The sequence below is a fragment of the Falco punctatus genome, assembly GCF_963210335.1.
Source record: "Falco punctatus genome assembly, contig: scaffold_25, whole genome shotgun sequence".
NCBI classification, from domain to species: Eukaryota; Metazoa; Chordata; class Aves; order Falconiformes; family Falconidae; genus Falco; species Falco punctatus.
The window spans coordinates 2,437,696-2,456,564 of record NW_027660064.1 but is presented as its reverse complement, the minus strand read 5'-3'; the positions used below and the strand labels follow the sequence as shown (position 1 = coordinate 2,456,564).

The 18,869-nt window shown below is 54.3% G+C and overlaps 1 protein-coding gene across 1 annotated transcript in view; it reads right to left on the bottom strand.

Annotated features, from left to right (window-relative positions):
* Positions 1 to 18,869, bottom strand: part of LOC308058135 (hydrocephalus-inducing protein homolog) — a 101,641-nt gene that overhangs the window by 37,940 nt on the left and 44,832 nt on the right. The window contains exons 18-22 of the mRNA XM_080412122.1: positions 11,397 to 11,635; positions 8,778 to 9,033; positions 7,533 to 7,676; positions 5,636 to 5,779; positions 4,495 to 4,808 (exon numbers count right to left, since the gene is read on the bottom strand). Coding sequence (XP_080268248.1) covers positions 4,495 to 4,808; positions 5,636 to 5,779; positions 7,533 to 7,676; positions 8,778 to 9,033; positions 11,397 to 11,635 — 1,097 coding nt within the window. The remainder of the gene's footprint in view (positions 1 to 4,494; positions 4,809 to 5,635; positions 5,780 to 7,532; positions 7,677 to 8,777; positions 9,034 to 11,396; positions 11,636 to 18,869) is intronic.

The following is an 18,869-nucleotide window of genomic DNA, read 5'->3' as shown; positions in this document are numbered from 1 at the left end:
CCCTGAATTTTCCCCTGGGCGGTTACGCACAGCTGCGGGTCAGGACCAGCAGTGGCGATGGCAGGAGCAGGGACGGAGCCCGCCGCCTGCTGTGCCTGAACCCCGACGGAGCCAGCACGAGCCCAGCACGGGACACCTTCGCACACGCAAGGAACACGGGAAGACACGCCAAGCAGCTCCAGGCAGAGACTCACAATTAAACAGCCCATTGATCCCTGATGAGCACCAAAGCAGCCGCGATTAGTGCTTTGGGGAAGGAAACGCTGGTCATTTTTAATCAATCTATTCCAATCGCGACACCGAGATTCAGCTCCCTGCCGTGCCGCAGGTACTCCCTGGCTGCAAAACAGCAGCTCAAACCGCACCTCGCGCCAAAAAGGCTGCAGCTCTGCTGAAACGAGCTTCTAACCGGTGTGGCACGTCCTGATGCCATCATTACCTCCCCAGCATTTTCTAAACACAAACTGTTGGAGGACAAATTTGACAAACGGTTCAGCAAAGCAGTTCAACCGCTCATTTTGCAAACAGAGCCGAGTTTATCCTTTGAGCAACAGCAGCCAGTAAAAAGCGTATGGGTTAACGTTTTCAGAATTCCCAAATGACTCCAACTATGGTCCCTGTATGAAATTGCAGCAGGTGCTCACAGTAGCTCTGCTTGGATTTCCAACGCCACGTGGAGGGACGCGCTCGGGCCATGCCTACCTGCCGCTGTTCCTATTCGTAAACGTTCCCCCCGCAGTCAAACACGGCACATTTTTTACAGCTGGGAATTCAGTGCCTTGAACCACGGGCTTCAAACAAAGATTTGTCTTTAGTATCTAAGGCTGGTTTTCGTTTCTGGATTACAGGCTCTGCTCTTCACAACCTGGAAGAGATCCCGCCTGACTTGCCCTCCCTACAGCGACATGCAAGAACACGGCTTCGCCCAGGTGAGCCCCTGACAGCCCTCCCTCCGCCTGCTGCTGGGACGCCACGGGGACCCCGAGCGACAGCTCGGCACCATCCGTGGGGAAGAACAAACCAGGGCTGGAGGGGATGAAGGCGCTCGCTCAGCCCTGCAGCGCATCGCCCACCTACGGTCCCACCCACGCAACCCCTGCTCCTCTCAGCCCAGGCACCCGGGTGCATGTTGGGGGGCCCTGACGGGCGACCAAACTGCCCGACACCTCCAGCGGCCGCTGACTTGGGCAGCTCCGTAAGGATGAGATAAATCCAGCTCAGCTGGGACAGTGGTGCTTTTGGGCAGCCTGCAGCTGCACGCTACCTTTCCCTGGCGGCAGGGGAGATGCCCACAGTGTCAGGCCACCAAGAGGAGCACCTCAACACCCTCCAGCCACGCACCAGCCCACGCACCCGTTGGGCGCCTGGGTCCGGCCGTCATCGCGGCAGCTGTCCCAGAACCGCTCGCTACGATGCACATGGTGAGGAAATGAAACCGCAGCTCTTAGAGTGGCTCGTGATAAATAATGCGGCTTAGTAACAGCTCCCGAGGAGAGGGAAACCCCCAAGATGGAAAAGCCATAATCATTTATTAAGGTACCTCTAGTTCTACAGAATGGTTTGAGGCAACTTCACCAGACCGTGGTGCCTAGACAACAACAGTATTTTTCCCTCTAAAGTAGAAGCCCTCCGGGACCCAGTGCTGGGAGATGATGTGATTAGCAAGTCCTGCTGCAGAGAAGCGTGAAGCAGCACAGCCAGGGACTCTTTCCAGTGGGGGAAAGTCAAAAAGAACAACAATGAGCATCACATGAAAAGGAAGGGAGTGAGGAACCCGAGATGTCAACAGAAAGCTGACCCCAAGGACACGACATCTTCCTGGCACTGAAGGGGGTTGGTCCTGGGAAAGAAGGGCAAGATGATGAGATGTTCGGCATCAGCCCAGGCTTGAGGTAACCCTTTCTCAGAATCGGGACCTTCTGGGCAGCCTCCAGCACTTTCAGAGCAAGGCTGTGAACGCAGGGATGAAGGCAAGGAGCAGAGAGCGGCTCCTCCACCTGCAGAAGGCACCAGCCCCAAAGCAGAGGGGCCAAAGGGCTGCGGAAGTGCCTCCACCAGCACACTGGAGTGGAGATGAGGAGCCTCCTGACATAAGCAGGTCAGCCTGGGGCTGGAGGGGCTGACAGCAAGGTGTTAACCCCCCTGCGTCCATCTCACCCAACCTGACCACCCGTCAGATGAGACAAAATGGATCCAGGTATTAACAGGGGGGATTCAATGGCAGCACAGGCACACTGACAGCAGGGAGAGAAGAGTCCTTCCTGCTAGGGCCAGGACAGCCTTGTGCCACCCACCATCCAAACCGCTGAGACATTAGGAAAAAAAATCATCTCAGCCTGTCTCTTGGTTTCTGAGCCTCCTAAGGACACAGCTTCACACCACTCCCCACACCCACCTCCCAAAATAGAGGAGCCAGAAATCACACGGCTTCTGCAAACCGCACGTGAAGATTCAGGCAGGATGACGTGACCTTGCCAGCTCAGGCTGTGCGAGAGCCACCACCAGCAGGACAGACACCCCAGAACGGTGATCGGAAGGCCCGAGGTCCCTGCAGGTCCTGCCAGCACCAAGGACACGTGCCAGGAGCCACCACCCCTTTGCATTAAATGCAGGAGTTTTAACAGCGCTGAGGCTGCTGCCCTGGTGCGTGGCACCCACACGCCCAGCATCCTTGCCCAGGCCCCCAGGAACCACACGCTGGTGCATCCCTTAGGCACAGCCGAAGTACCGGGGGAAAACAAGCCCCCCAACAAAGCCCCAGCTCTGTCACAGGGCAAAGCACCAGAGACCATGCACCCCTGAGGCATCTAAACAGGCTTATGGACCCCGACGATGCACTTTGATTTGTCCTGCAGGCCAACAGACGCAGATTGAAAAGGGACTTTGGAACAAGCAAGACAGCTCAAGGGTGTTTGAAACTGAAAACAAAACAATGTGATACAGAAGTAAACTCAAAACCTGCCCAGTGCACCCTGTGGGAACACGCGGCTTGAGCTGGGCCACCTGGCCAGCAGCTGGGGAAGGTGGTGGTGATGGTCTGCCCTCGCCAAGAGCAAACTCGAAACTGCATTTTGTCCCAATGCCCTGATGCCTATTTCTTTGCTAGGATAAATTCCTCTGCTGAGCTACGATTTGTGCATTTACTGAACCACCCGTTGACATTCAGACCAGGCAGCGCGGAGACAGAGAAGCAACATCATTGCAGTGAGATCCGACACCTCCAACTGTCACTGTGCGTGCCCTGGAAATGACTAACCGCACAGCAATGGCTGGACTGTGTTGCTGATACGATTGCTCAAAGTAGCAGCGGTGACTAAAGAGTAAGGAGGAAAAAATGGGTTGACCAATTAGAAGAAACAAAAAAACCAAACCCACTTTAATGGCATTTTAGGGTCTGTTCTTGAAGGCACCGCGCATGAAGGGCCACACCAGACTGGCCGTTACCTGGTAAGACCCCGCTGTGAACGGGCTACCCCAGTGTCCACAGCCTCTCCCCCAAGCCCTCCTCACCGCCATGGCTAATGCCAGTGCCCAGTCTCCTCTAAGCCAAATTCCAACTCCCTAAACAAAACTGTTTATTTATGATCTCTGTTATTTGCAATAGCAGCACTTCAATGCGCAGTGGTTAACTTTGCTCGGTTTCCCAGGGCATTATGGAAAAAACAGTTGCTACTGTCATTAAAACCGCCCAGACTAGGCTTCTGTACTACGCAGAGAGGCCACAGCGGGAGGAACTGCTAGAAATGTGTTTATAGATGTGCTGCAGCACCACTGCAAGAGTGCTCTTGGGCTTGGAAACCACTGACCAGGGCTGGATGCCCTGCCTCCCAAGGATGCTCAGACAAGCGCTCCCACCGACACCTGCAGCTGGACCTACAGCCCCAGCAGAACCTGCCGTTTTGGCGAAAAATGCTGAATCAACTGCACATCGCATTCACAAAACAGCTAACAGACAAAAACTCCCTTCTCCAGGGTGGTGTTTGCCTCAGGCCACCAGGGTCTGCGAGCACAGCTCTCCACAGCAGCTTTCCTTCCCGGGGAACCAGTACGGGGGCTACAGCAAAGCAGCAGCAAGGGACCGGGGCAGCAGCAGGTCCTTCTGGTGGCAGCGCCTATGTAGGCTCTTAGGATGAAATGACAATGTACAGGGTCGGCAGGGATGGAAAACCGGTGATGTTACCGTCCACGTGCCTAAGCGTGGCTTTGTAGCTCCAGAGGCACAGCAGGACTCCAGGGTATGGGCTAAGCAAAAAGCGTTAGTAGTGTCATACAGCCCCAGCTCAGCTGGAGAACATGGTCTCCCCCCCAGCGTCCAGCCGGCGGAGATCACCTTTTCCCTGAGCATCTAGCCTGACCACGGCTGGCAGGTGTTATTCCCACCAGGGAGAGCTGACAGCTGCTTGCCAGATCCCAGGCAAACGGCCTGGGTCTTCGCCAGGTACAGACAGGACACTAGGAAGAGGAGCTTCAAGGAGAGGGCAACGGTGCACATACCTCAGCTGGCTCGCGTGGCCGCCCGTCAGGAACGACCAGTGGTACCGGACGAGAAGCGGGCTGCAGTTGGTCATCTCAATGTAACGCTCCACCTCAGTGTCATTCAAGATGCACCCAAAGTCCACGGCCATAGTCTGGAACTGGAGATTGGGGAAGAAGACTTCTCCCCGAACAGTGACCTGCTCCTCGCGAGGATGCTCGAGCAGCTGTATCTTCAGAGCCTTCTCTGCCACCCAGCTATTCAGATGCTCCTCGTGAGCAGGGTTAAATCCGATGGAGAAATGACGTTCCTCCCCTACCTCCAGCTTCATTGGCTGCAAGGAGATTAAAAAGATCAAACACCAGCGTAATGAAGTCCAAGGCTGGATAGCATGGAACATGTCAATGTCTTAAAGCATGACCTCAGCGTGGGCTTCTCAGCCCACCCTGCACGTTCTTTACAGCGAGTGCCTGACTGCAAGCACCACGCTCTCGTCAGACTATTGCAGGCTCACGTTTCTGTGCTTTGCATCGATACCAGGGGGAAATAAATATTGTCCTACTGAATTCTGGACCCACAGAGGCTCTGTGCTAAACACACAGACGAACCAGCACTCCGGCAAGCCAGGGCTGCTGCCCTGACTCCAGAGAAACTCCTTTATCCTCACAGCACAAGTGCACCGGCACGGCAGCCTCAGCCTCGCAGGGGCCAGTCACCGGCACGGCACAGGAACGGTGCCCGCACCTCCACCAGCACGTGTCCAGCACAGCCCACGTCCAGCACCTTCCACCACCGACAGGGCAGGTGCCAGGCGACAGCGGGAGGAGCATCCTCAGCCTTCCCGAAGGCAGAGCTGCCCTCACAGAGAGCAAGCTGCTCTTGAGGTTGGCTGAGGACGGCTGCTGCAAGTCCCAGGAGATACCTTTACTCCATGGCTTGCCCAGCCCTAGGTGCCTGCTCCCTTCTCCTCATGGCTTTGAGCCACGAAGTATCTTCCCAACTCGGGTATTTTTGTTTCTTCCAGCAGCTCGCTTCAGATCTGATTGAGTTGGGGCCAGGCTACTGCTGACTCTGCAGAAGACACTGCCAGAGGACTTCCCAACAGGAACGCACCGCCACATCCCTCCTCCTCAAAGCCCACCGCGGGAAGGTCCTGCTCACCTGGACATCTGCAGGGAGGGGCTGCTGGGCCGCATCACAGACTCTGAAGGGTTGATCTAAGGCCAGGACGACGCTCAGCGGCAGGGAGGACATGTTTTTTAAAGAAAGGGGCTTATGCTGTAGGCTGAGGACGTCACTGGGTAGCTACAGAAAGAGGAGACAAGAAAAAAACAACCTGAAGTGGCCACGCACCTCCCTTCCCTTCCGACGCATTTCAGAGTTTTCAACCCCAAAATTGCACACATCTCTTAGTCACTGTCTGTATTAGTTTCTACCCTTCTACAAGGTTTTTCTTTCAGAACGTCAGGTGCTTTTCACGTTTAGAAACCACAGCATCCCCCAGGGGGCAGGGAAACAGTCTCACATACAGACGAGGGAACAGCACCTTGAGAGGAGGCAGCTGCTTGACCAAGGTCAAAAGCAGAAAGCGAACCCAGAGCGCTTGTCTCCAGTTTACCCTCTCTTGGGCAGAATGGCACAAGACGATTTTCACCCCCAGTCATTTCCTACAGCCTTAGTGGCTCCAGGAGCCTCACAAAAGCAGGGATGCTAGTCAGAAGAGAAAAGCAAGCAGGATTTGGCCTGGAGCAGAGAGCCTGCAGTAGCCTAAGGTTAGCTTGGAACATTTACACGCACAAACAGCCAGCTAGAAACCTCAACGGTCTGGTTGCAACGTGTGTCCTGCTGTCCCTGCTCCAGTGACAAAGTGTCTGTAGCCTCACAGTTAAGCTCAGCCTAAGCTATTTCTTTCTGTTTATGCATCGCTCTGGCCTTCCTGCAGGGTTCACATCAACTAGGCAGCGGTTGGGAAACTAGTTCTGGCTGTATCGATATCCAACAGCTGCAGCGTCATAGCACTCGATAAACTAGAGCACAGGGCATCAAGCAGAACACAGGCAGACATCAGGAACAGCTGAAAAGCTTCTCATTAAGTGTGAACCACCCGCTCACAGGATTTTGTGCTTCTCTGGAAGCCTGGGAACCAGAGGAGAGGCCTGAAAATACAGAAACTAAATAATGAACCATCTTCTCTGTTTCAGACACCGCGTGGGAGAGGGAAAGATGATGGAGGAGTCAGGACCCAGAGACTAAAGGGCTCCTGTTTTGCATCGGTGTTGTCATCACTACAGCTGAGGGATGACTGCAGGTCCTTTGAAGGAGGTGAGGCTGAGGGAAACGCAAAGAGCCAGCATCCATGCCAAGAGCAGGGAAGGCAGAGAGACAAAAGATGACAGTTTTCCTTCACCAGCCTGAGGAATTGGCAGGAAGCTCCATTCTTCTCAGCTTCCCTGCAGGATCGGTGTTCAGACATCCCCATGCCTTGGAGGAGCCTCAAAAACCTCCCTTCATCTTGACTACACAAATGCGTGTCTCTCTGCAAGTGGCTACGATCCCCCCTCAGCGCAGCAGCTGCAATCTCAGCGTTACTTCGCTGAAGTCAGAAAACCATCTCATCGCTAAGAACATCCTCACTTACTTCACAAAGCACCTCAGGAAGGGCGAGGAGGGGTTTAGCATCGCTCAGCTGCAGCGATCGGCTCTCCCCCCGGCAGCCCCAGCGCACAAGGTGGCTGTGCAACGGCCACGCTGCGCTCGCGGGTCCCACTGCCTCACCTGTGCCCTTGGCGCAGCAGCTCCATCCTGCCTCCACCTCGAGAAGGGCAGAGCTGTGACTGTCCCCGACCCCAGGGCAGCGAAATCACCATCTCGGCGGTAGAACCATCTCGTGGTAACGGCCAAAGCTTGCTCTGGCTCGAATCGATAGCCGAAGCCCCGTGGACTTGGGGAAGCGGTTTAACCGTCCCCATCCCCCCCATGTTTAACAGGCACGCACACCTTGCAGTCTTTCGGCCATCAGCCACGCTCTTCAATGCCAGGATGCAATCCTGAGACTTACCTTCTCCACCCGGAATGCGATTTCTCTGGTAGACACTTGCAGAACGGGATCAACGAACTCACACGTGATGTCCATCTGCATTATCTGTGCCTTCCCCGCCTTGCTCCCCACCACGGCGTGACACAGCAGCCGCTCCTTCACCACCTGCATGCAAGAGTCACGCGTCACCCAAGCAGGTGCTGGCAGGGCATCCACAAAACACGCTGCAGTTGCTAGCCACCCAACCACGGACCCTATTCCTGCCGCAACTTACAGCCACTGCCCTCCTCAATAGCCCCCTCCTCTTGTTATGCTGCATCCTGTTTATGAGGGCACTCAGCTAGCTGAGCGATCAAGCCTTCTGCAAGCTGCCACTGAGGCAAACCCTTGCAAGCACCTTTCAGATCATTAGGAACAGCAGGAGCTTCATGAAGATTCATTCCACATTTGCTTAAACACCTGGGCCCAGCGGTCCCAGAGCCAAGGAACGTACACCAGGGTTAGCTGGCAGCTCCTCTGCAGAGTGGGATTTCCCCTGGCCTGGAAAGAAGGGCCCGGGGGGGAGAACACCCCGTGACCCTGCTGAGCTGCCACCCAAGGGTGCTGCCAGACCCGGCTGCCCTTGGGACACCAAGGCTGGCTGAGAGTCTGGGGTGAGCTGGTATGGAAATACCGACAACAAGTCAAGCTGTCAATTATAACGGTCCCTGGGAACACTTTCCCACGTGGATGAACGTCACTCTGACCATCAGGGCTGGCACGCACTGTTTTTCTCCTCCAGGACTCAGCGCTAGACAAGCCTCTGCCCATGTTTGTCTGCAGAGGAAAAATGATGCTGCTCTCGGACTCTCCCTCTCTTCACAGGTTTAGTGCTTGGGTTTTTTTAACTCACTCTTCACCACATCTATGACCTCACATGTTTTCATTTATTTACAGCCTCTGCTCCTAGCCTAAGTGTAACTTATTTTCTCCGCCCTTCCTTTCTGCCTCAGCACATGACACCCTGTAACCTGCCCTCTGCTTCTGAAGCAGCAACATTCTCTTCAGCCAGCATTTTGGTACCAGCGAGCTGGGTTTATGGTGACTATGGAAACACTGATGGTGGCCAGCAAGGAAAGCAGCCGGTGCTGCCATGGTAACTTGTGGCATTAAAACAGTTTCTGGAAAGCGCTTGCTCCTTTTCCCAAGGCAAATGTCAAGGGGTCGGAAGAAGCCCCAGCGGAGGTGACCTGGTGGGGAGGGCGCAGCCCTCATGGGGCAACTCACCTGGGGAGTGCTGGAGGAGCCTTCCAGCACCATCTCCACAGTCTTGCCCGGCATCAGCTCTGTCCTCAGTGGTTGAAGCTTAAACACAGGGCAGGCAGGTTTGGGGCTCTGGAAGGAATCTGTGCCCTTGGTGTTACTGATGGCATGGAGACGGTCACGATGGCTGAACATGGGGAAGCCTTCTGTTGACCAACACAGCTGGTGGGTGCGTCGTCCTCTGTTTGTCACCTTGAAATGGTAACAGCAGCGATCAAAGCTAGAAGAAGAGATGGAAAACGTTATGGGGGCTGCTATTTCCCAGTGGTCACCCAGCTTCAGCACCCCAATGGCGTTATCTGACCGCACGCTCAGCAATAAAACCACCTCTGAAAAGGCTGACCTAGCTCGAAGCTTCAGCCAAAGCCAGACCCCGGCTGGCCCTAAGTTCAGCAGCCAGCAGCTGGTCAGTTTGTGTACAGCAAGGAAAAGCTTCGCAAAGATCCGTCACCTCAGGTACTCGTGAGCAGAGCATCACCCTTTGGTGCTCAGCACTCAGAGGGTTTTCCCAAGGTGCGTCCTGCAGGTCTCCCTGCACCAGGCACGAAGCTGGTCTGACCTGGCTGCAGGTGGGTGGACGAGCAGCTCTGCTGCCATTTCACCTGCTCCTGGGGAGCTGCTGCCTCAGGTGGCTTCCTCTGAAGATGCTACTGGGGAGCTGGCAGGGTGCAGAGACTCATCTGGAGATCTGGGCACCAGTTATCCCACCGCCGGGGCCCATCTTACCCCCCCCCTCACTCCCCCATCTCTTAGGGAGCATCCAGCTCTCCCTGCCCCCAACGCATCAGCTGAACAGGGCAGCTGGTTTTGTGTCTTAGGAAGGTAAATGCACTGTGAGAACGCAGGATCAGCATAAGCTTCCCCCAAGACAAACACAGCAACAAGACCCGGTCTACCAGCTGAGGGAATGGAGTGACAACAAGAGATTGATCACTACAGCTAGATATAAACCGAAACGAATATTCAATGGAAATTGGTTCCATTATGTAAAGAAGCACTAACTGCAGGCCAGCGTGGAATAATTATTCTACCCTCTATAAATCTGAGCACCACCAGGAACAGAATTGTTCCTACAACAATTATTGGGTTTTTGAAAGGTACAGAACACGTGGCTTGCAAAATGCACGTCTGCCACAAGCAGCTAAACACCAACACAGAAGTGACAGATTAGAACAAACGAGTCTTTGAAACACACTTTACAAATGATGTGTACAAGGCTTAGTATGAACCGGTTTTCTGTTGTGGACAGCGGCAGATGAAGGCTGGGGGAAGCTCTGGGTAGGTGCCTGATTTGTGGCTCTGGGAAAGCCCACCTCATCTGGGATGTCACCTGGGTCCCCCCAGCTCACCTGGTGGCAGCTCTGCACCCGCTGCCAACGGCGGCTCCCAACTAGCTTGCGGGCAAAGACACGAAGGGGGGCAGAGGACAATGACACCAATCCCACCCACGCTCTCCCCTCCACTGTGCAGCCCATCTGTGGCTGCACGGAGCACAGGGCACGCTGGCCAAGTGCCCATCTCCCTGTAACGTCCCTGCTTACCTGGGGGGCTTGTGGGTGCATATTTAACACACCCCAACGCCCCACCCCACCCCACTAATCTAGCCTAAATGCTTAAGGCAGCATCAACCTCCTCTTTCTAGCCCAAAATTTAGGTATCGGAGCACTGTGGAGCCTCTTTGCAGCCAGCAAAAGGAACAGGCACTTGGAGAAGAGTATTATTCTCGTCCCAAGAGGACTCCGACAGCAACAGCGCTTTGAAAAGGCTTATTTTTTCTCCCATTTATAAGAATGTAGCCAGTTTCAGACACACGCACTAGGATCCGTGAATGCCCCCTTCCGAGCTAAGCTCTTTCAGGTAGCACATGCAATTTATCCCACCCAACCTCAGCCAACTTCTCCTCTTCTCCCGCTCAGAGCTGCTCCTGCAGGCACCCTCGCTCGCTTCTGCCTCGGGCTGCCGCCGCCGCAGTGCTGGCAGACCGCAAGGAACGCGGGCAGGGGAAACGAGGGAAGAGCGAGCGCCTCTAATAAAGAGCGGCCCAGCAGGGGAACCGGGGAAGACGAGCAGACTGATGGATGATACAGGGCAAAGAAACTCTGCAGCTCCTCCAGGACTCCCAGGCAGAAGGGAAATAAACCAGCACCATTAATTCAGTCGAGGAGTTGCTAACAAGCTACCACCAAGGTTTTCCACTCTTGCGAGAGAATAGTCCATAGCGAGTGGAAAGGTAAGCAACGTTATTGCAAACAGAAATATGTTTATACTTGTAATGTAGCATTTTCCAGCAGGAGGTTTCTAGGACCTGCTGTTTTCCTCCAGCTCATTCTTTGATAAAGTACAGAAATAAATATATTCCAACTAAAAACAAATCGGGGACAATCTAGCAACTGGTTTCCATTTTGGTCGTTTCTGAGGGTATCTAACAACTTTCAAACGGCCATAGAACACTCCTAAAGGAGTTCCTGTGGCTTCGGTGAAGCAGAGCCAGGACCTCGAGCACTGAAGAACAACTAGCCTGAAGGACTACAGCAAAACTCCTTGCCGAGCCCACGTGGGAAGCGGGAGCCGAGAGATCCCTACCTGAAGTGGAGGCCCAAGTTGAGCTCTGGAGCAATGGGTTTGTCGGTGACAATCGTTGTGCCCGTGCCAACAGCCTGGACAGGGATGACGTAGGTGTGGCTGTTCTCTATGGACACCTTCACCTCATCCTCAAATCTCTCGGTGTCGTCCAAGTTTGCTATGATGGCCACAGACACCTCGCTCTCGGGGGGGATCACTCCTTTACTGGGTTCAATCCTCCAGCGCGAGCGTTTGCCAGCCTGTAAGATGAGCCAAACAGTAACTTAGGATGGAAACCATGGACCCTGGTCTCCTGCGGGATGCAGAAAAAGGATTAAAGACATGAGGGTAAAAACCATGAAGGCTTCCTTTCCCCAACTCGGAGCTACAGTGCCTGGAAACAGCACCCGTGCAGGAGCTCATACAACCTCTATTTTACCCTCCCTTAACAGACCCACTTTGTTAACCCAGCTTTGTCTGACCCAAGGGATGCTCACCCTCAGGAGAATGCTATTGTCCCTCCAGCCTGGAGGGACATTGGAGGGCACACCCAGGGAAGCCACTTGATATCTCCTGGCTTCCCGACAACGGTGGCCGGCTCTGCCGTAAAGGCTCCAGGCCAGAGGAAGCCAGGACTGCTCCAGTCCCCCCGCAGCAGCCACACGGCTGGGGGATACTGCTGAGACCCCAAAGAATAACTTTGCAAAAGCGGTTGATAAAACCCCAAAGTCTTCTTTCCCAAGAGTCAGGCTTCTCAACAGCCCCTCAAGGGCTGCAGCCCTCTGTTCCCACGGATCATCACCTGCAGTGAGGTGCCCCAAGGCCCTCTGCTTTGGCAAAGTCAGCTCTAAGTGTTTATAGCAGGGCAGCGAAACAAGAAGCAGAAAGAAAACCACAAGACATGTGCCCTGTGGGCACGGCCTGGGCTTCCCAAGCACTCTTTTCCTCTGGTTCCTCACGGGCCTCCCTCTACGGATGGGGCAACAGAGGTGCTGGACCCCTCCAGCCCACCTAAAGCCACATTCACAAGGAGCAAGCTCGCAGAAGAGAAATGCACGCAGTGCTCCCGGGCCAGCAGGAAATGCACTGGGATGCAGACACGTGGCTTTCAAGTGTCCATCACAGCATCAGTGCTACATGCATCACAGTTCAGCGCTGTGTTTGGGATGGCAGGCACCACTCATCCAAAACTCTACAGTACTGTCGAGAAGAGGGTTACTTTCCTTTTCTTTTTCTTTTTTTTTTTCCCTTTAAATAGAAAACAACGGTGTGCTCAGAGGCCTGACATGATAAAAGCAAGTGCTCGATCCAGGTGAAGTTAGCTCAAGTTTCCGTCCGTCAGGCTGGCAGCTCTGAGCTCTAACAGGACACCAGCCAGCCCAAGGGAGAAGAGCAGCAGAAAACCAAGCAGCACTTTGAAGTCACAGAAACATTTAAAATAACACCCCAAAATGACCTCTGCTGACAAGGTGAAGGCTAGCTGGAGGCCAGGGAAGCGATAACTTGCTGAGCATTCAGGGTCCCAGCAGCAAGCGTAGGTGCTCCAGCTACGCTAACTCCTTAGGCTGGCTGTGCCCTCCATGTAGAGCAGGTCAGGGCTGCATGCCTGCATCCCGTAACAGAGCGTGCCAAAGGCATCAAAACGATTCCGGGCACCAGCAACATTTATACACTCAGCTCCATTTCATTTGTCCTCTAGGGCTTCAAAAAAAGAGTCTTGAAAAAAATTTTTAAAAAAGCAAGATGAGACTGGGATGGAGGCAGGTGGCTGCCACGGGGTAAACACTGGGGCCTCACTGACCACGGAGGATTCCCACCAACCCTCCCCTGTGGTCCCTGCAGCTGGTCGCTGGCCTCGGAGGCATCGGCTGCGCTGCCGCCAGCCAAGGGCTACCCAGCCAGCTCATTCACACCGAGCCAGTGGGCGTCAGGTTTTCACTGACGTTAATGTACAACTTCTCCTCCGATTCACGCTGACACAGGGTAGCTTGCTTGAAAAGGAGACCCGATAGCGCTGCTCCAGAGGTGAATCTGCAAGTCTGCTATCTGACAAAGCTCATTTATCACAGCTTGGCAACAAGCCGGGCAGGAAATTGTACCCAAGGAACTATTACTGAGGAACAATGACAGGCTGTCTCGATGGAGCCAGACTCGCAGTGTCCCGGGGTGACCCAGCGCAGACCCACCGTGCCCTGCCAGGCCAACAGCCCACTCCGGAGGAGCACGATTTGCATCGCGTCCTCATCCTTTCCGTTAGCATCTGGTGTGGGTCCCAGGGACAGCACAGCGCACCACTGAACAGGAGACCTGCCAGGACCAAAAGGCTCTGCCGGACCAGCTCCGCTCAGGTTTTTAGGTCAGCTTCTGCCTACACCGGTCCAGGCTGTGTCCCAGAGACAAGAAATCCCTTGGGAACACGCTAAAAGCATCCATCCCCCTGCTCTGAAGGCCAAAATCTAACTTCTGACAAGATCCCTGCTCCTCGCTTAGGCTTGAATGCTCCAGAACACGATGCAATAGCTGCACGTGCTGGGCAGACAAAGACAGCGGCTATTTCTGTCCCTGCAGGAGCTTGTACCACTGGACGCCAGAGTCAGAGCGCCAGGCAAGGGCTGGCATCAACCGCTTCGAGAAGCTCAGCGCTGAGATCGTTAGCTTCTCCTGGGACAGATTTCATTGGGAATAAGAGCTGCCAACGTTTGCTTCTAGCGGGCATCAGCGCGCATCAGAGACGGACGGCTGGATGGCTGCCCCAAGGGATGGCTGAGGAGCCACCAAGCTGCCCTCTGCAAGTTACTTTGAGCCCGTTAAGTGAAGTCATCTGGTCATTCCGGCCTTGCACGAGTGAAAGAAGCAGCAGAACTCAACATGAAAAGTGCAGCTGTACTTTACCAAGCCATAGCTCTGGCGAGAGAGTGCTCACACCTCGTCAGGCGGATCCACCGACCCCGGTGGGGGTCACGCACGAAGGGGAAATAACCCCCCGCCACATCAGCTGCGCACGGAGCCTTGTCCCAGGGGCTTTAGCTGTCCTAAGGGGCGGGAGCCTGTGCTCTTCATAGCAGAGTGACTCCTCACCCGCACAAACGGCCAGTGGCAGAAAGAGCCCAGAAGCACCCTAAGGCCCACAGGGTGGGGATCAGAGCACAAGGCTGGCCGGATGCTCCCACCAGCCACCAGCCTCCTCCTGGCACCTCGGCACCAGCATCTCCTCGGCAAAATCAGGGGGACCGCTTTGGTTGAGCCTCTGCCCCAGAGCACCAGCAAGGAGATGTTTTGTGAAATCGAGGCAGAGCCTCTAAAGCCAGTGAAAAAAAAAAAAAAAAAAGAAGAAAAAAAAAAGAATTAAAGTGTGGCACTCACTGCCACCAACAACGGAGCCCAATTTGTCACACTTGCTTCAGCTAACAGCAGCTGCTGAGTGAGCCAACGAAGCTTGTCTCCATTTGTGTCCCCTGGCCATTGCTCAGCCCTCCAGGTCCCATCTGCCCTCCCCGCTGGGCTGGGGAGACCAGTGCCACCACTCTGCACATTGGGGCTCTCCAGCCAGGACACGGACACGGCTTGGCCAGCTGCTGCCAAGCACAGGATTGAACAACCAAAATCCTCCTGCTTTTCCCTCGGGAAGAGAGCTCAGCTGAGTCACTCTGGCCTGTAGCAGCGTAACTGCTTTGAAGACTTCTACCCTTCTTGAACCCTGTTGGCCAGCGGGTGCAGCACAATGTGACAAGTTCCCTTTTCCTAGATGAGCAGAGTAACAATTTCTTCCATTACTGAAACACAGCAATTTTGAAAGACCATGAACCCATAGAAGATACCGGATGCCATAAAATCCAAACTCTTCCCTAAGGCCAGGTTTCAGGCACCTTTTCCAAGGTCTCCTCCAAACCTTTGCTCCCCCTTTTAAGGCCCACGTGCCCTGGACCTAAGCCTGAGTGACACTGGGAGGGACACAGCCTTCTACCTTCCTTGGCTTTTGGTACAACCCCTCACCAGCATGAGATTGGATGCTCCTGGCCACGAGCCATGTTCACGACTGATGCTGTGTGTTTCCAGGCCCTGTCAGCTACAACAAAGGGCTCCGGCAAAACCAAACTGGGTGGAAATGCACAAACTGGTACTGCTGTATAAGCAAAACACAGCCTTTAAACCCAAACCAAGGGTTTCATTCTAAAGGTGAGCTTTTGGAGCACCATGAGGCTCTGGTGGGACAGCTCAGGAAAGAGTTAAGCCTATCCATCTTCAAAACTTCTGCTCACCTTGGAAGAGGCCACATATGCAGGGCTAGTGCTGCCCGTACCCTGGAAAGTTAATTTAACCCTGATTTCTAAACAGCACTGCAGATATCATGAGAAGGGCGCAGCACTGTCTGCCTCTGTCTCACTATGAGCAAACACTGACAGGCTGGCTAATTATTCAGCTGCTTTGGGGGCGGGGGGAGTGATTTACAGTAGATTTGAAAACCACCCTCTTGCTGATTGAAGTCTGCTCCGACTTCAGCGAGAGTAGCAGGGGAGAACTGCAGACAATGCTGATGTGCTCTTCAAAGCCTTCACTGCCCGCAACCTGCACCATTTGCTCAGAGAGCAACAGAATCGCCCGTCAGCCAGACCCAGAAACAGAGTCACTAAAGCAGCATCGGCACCGTTTGGAAGTTTATCTCCGTGTTTTGCGGTCTTTCCATATGGCCATTGCATTAATAAAAGCAATGTCATCAAAAGCTTGAGGGAATAAGCAATGAAATTAGTAAATGAAACAAATCCTGCACTACAGGGGAGCAGAGAGTATGGGAACTGTGTGTTCTGCCCTTGCTTACACCGCACCTGACCAACAGCCTTTATACGCTGCCTGAAAAATCCATGGAGTTATCCACAGCGAATACCAGTGACAAGATAACCAGGTACAGCTTTTTTTTAAAAAAAACAAAACCAACCAACCAAATCTTGGTCTAAGTTGAATGTGGCAGCAGCTCATCCCTGGGAATGCCGAAGGGGATCTGCACTGAGCCACCAGGCACCCTCCTGAAGACAACCCAGCTGGCTGTACAAGCACTGCTGGAAACCAGGCAGCAGTGAGCTTCACCTGGAGCACAGGGCTCTGGATCAGGGAGCTCAGGGCTCAGGCTGAAGGAGACAGGACCCCGCATTACGACTGTCATGAGACGAGGAAACCCCAAGGAAGGTTTTCTCTCTCCTCCTTGTTACAAGGCACTGGGAAACCATTTGCCACCCTGCGGTAGCACATAACAGACCCAGCACGGGGGTTATGCAGGCAGAAGAAAGCTGCCACTGATTAAGAAAAATTACACCCTAGGCCTGTCTTTTCTTTCCTGATCACAGAGACGTGATACGCAGCTGCCTTCTGTGATGCCAAGAGATGACAACCTTAGCAGTCACACAAAAGATCCCTGAGAAGACAGCATGACAAAGAACAAGTAGGAAATGATCTAAGAACGATGCTTTTCCCTTTCTGCAGGGAGAGCAAACACTTCCATCAGGCCATAACAAGCCTTTGGCACTTGTCAATACGGCAAAAATCAGACACTTCAGAAGGCAGGAAAAGAAAATGACAGCGGAGCAAGGAGGAGAAACAGCCGCTTTTGTCAGCAGGTTACATCAACCCCCAGCTAAGCTGCAACAGCTCCTTCATGTTGACCCATTGCTCCAGTCATTTTTACCCAAGACAGACACAAATCCCCCCCTCGCTGGATCCAGAGGATTCCCTAACAGGCTGGGCTGCCTGGCAGCTGGGAAAGCAATCTGACAGGGAAAAGCACACCCGACAGACACAGGATTCACTGGGTGAGCACAGGACGACACACTGGTCCCAAGGGTCGCAGATCTGCAGACACCCTGGCAAGCAGGGATAAGCCAACCGAGGACGCAGGTATGCAGTCCCTATACCCCTCTTCCCACCCAAAAAGCCCCATCTCAACACACAGATTTGGCGGGTTTTTATTTATTTTCTTCTGGTGGCAGAGATGCTCCCTGCTGCTCCCTGCAACTGAGAACAGAACAGACACAACTCACCCAGCAGAGAGGAGAGGGGTACAGGGAAGCTGGTGCCTGAGGGGAACTGCAAGTAATTCCTGAAGTCACTATCCCAAAGTGAAGTTCACCACAAATCATCCTGGCTTGCTCAGGTAATGATCTTGTCTCCCCCAAAGCGAGCAGCAAGCTTGCCTTAACAGGAAGAGCAATTTTCACTCGACGGTTAAGAGTACCATCGAGGTGGCAGCACGGCCATCTGCATTACAGCATTTTCCTTTTCTGTTTCAAATAAGACACCAGCCTTTCGTTTGCCCTGTTGCTGCCCCTTCAGTTAACCTCATTCAGTTTGTCAAGCTGCCCATCAGTCTGCATAACATTCCCGATGCAACGCTCCTGTGAAAATTTCAGCCAATAACTCGCTCTTTCAAGTGGAGACCATGATCTCTGAGCCTCACAGCCACCGTTTGCAGATTGGCCAACAAATGGGAGACAGGGAAATGACGGCTCACCACCCTGCAGCAACCTCCAAGCAGGAATCAGAGCAGCGGCTTTGGCGCTTTACAGGACACAAGGCTTGGGTTCAGGGACACGGGGGAATGAAGGATGCCTGTGTCACCCATCGGCTGGGCTAAGGCACAGCCCAGCCTGCTCCGCTCTCAGATGGACACGTGTGCGTCACCCTGACACCCGACTGCATCTCGGGCTTTATCTCCACAATTATTCAGTCCCCTCTGCTTCCCGTCAAGGAGCTGCCAGGCAGCGTAAGGCAGCCAAGGGCAAAACTTCAACTGGGGCAGCAAAAGAGCAGCAGAGCAGGCAGCTGCTGAGGGCCAGGGCGCAGCTCGGGCACATCTCGCCCACGCCCGCGCTGCTCCCATCAGGCAGCCTCAGCAGCACCGTGCCCACAGTCTGGCTGAAGAGCCCTTGGTGAAGCGGCTGATGGAGCAGGTCCCCAGGACCTGCCTCCTGGCACGTCTCCATGAGAGCAGCAGCTGCCCTGAAAAGCAGAGATGCTCACCATGGGGGAACTCGGCCCCGTGGAGTCAGCAGGAGGGATCACCACACACACACAGAGTAACAGAGCAGCTGGGGCTGGCGAGACCTCTGGAGACCATCTGGTCCAAGCCACTGCTCAAGCAGAGCCCGTCTTCATTGCAGGGAAAGAAACCGTCCCTGAGCCGCCGCGTATTACTGCCCTAGTGATCGATCAGCCCCAGGATTGGCAGGGATGGCGGTGAAGCACGACAGGCTTTATTGCCCAGTCCCATGGGTTAGGGCCCTGAGGCAACGGAGGGGCAGATGTACCCTGCAAGCCCCCCGGCTACACCGCGAGCTGCCCGGGGAGGAGGGAAGGCATTGCACCGGGGCAGCAGGACCCCAACAGCTCTGCGGGTCACTGCCTGCGACAGGCATGCAAACCCATCATTTCAACACCAGTACCAGCCATCCCTGGTGGCTTGCTCTCGCCACAGATGGCAAGCGAGTTTTCATGGTGGATTCAAAG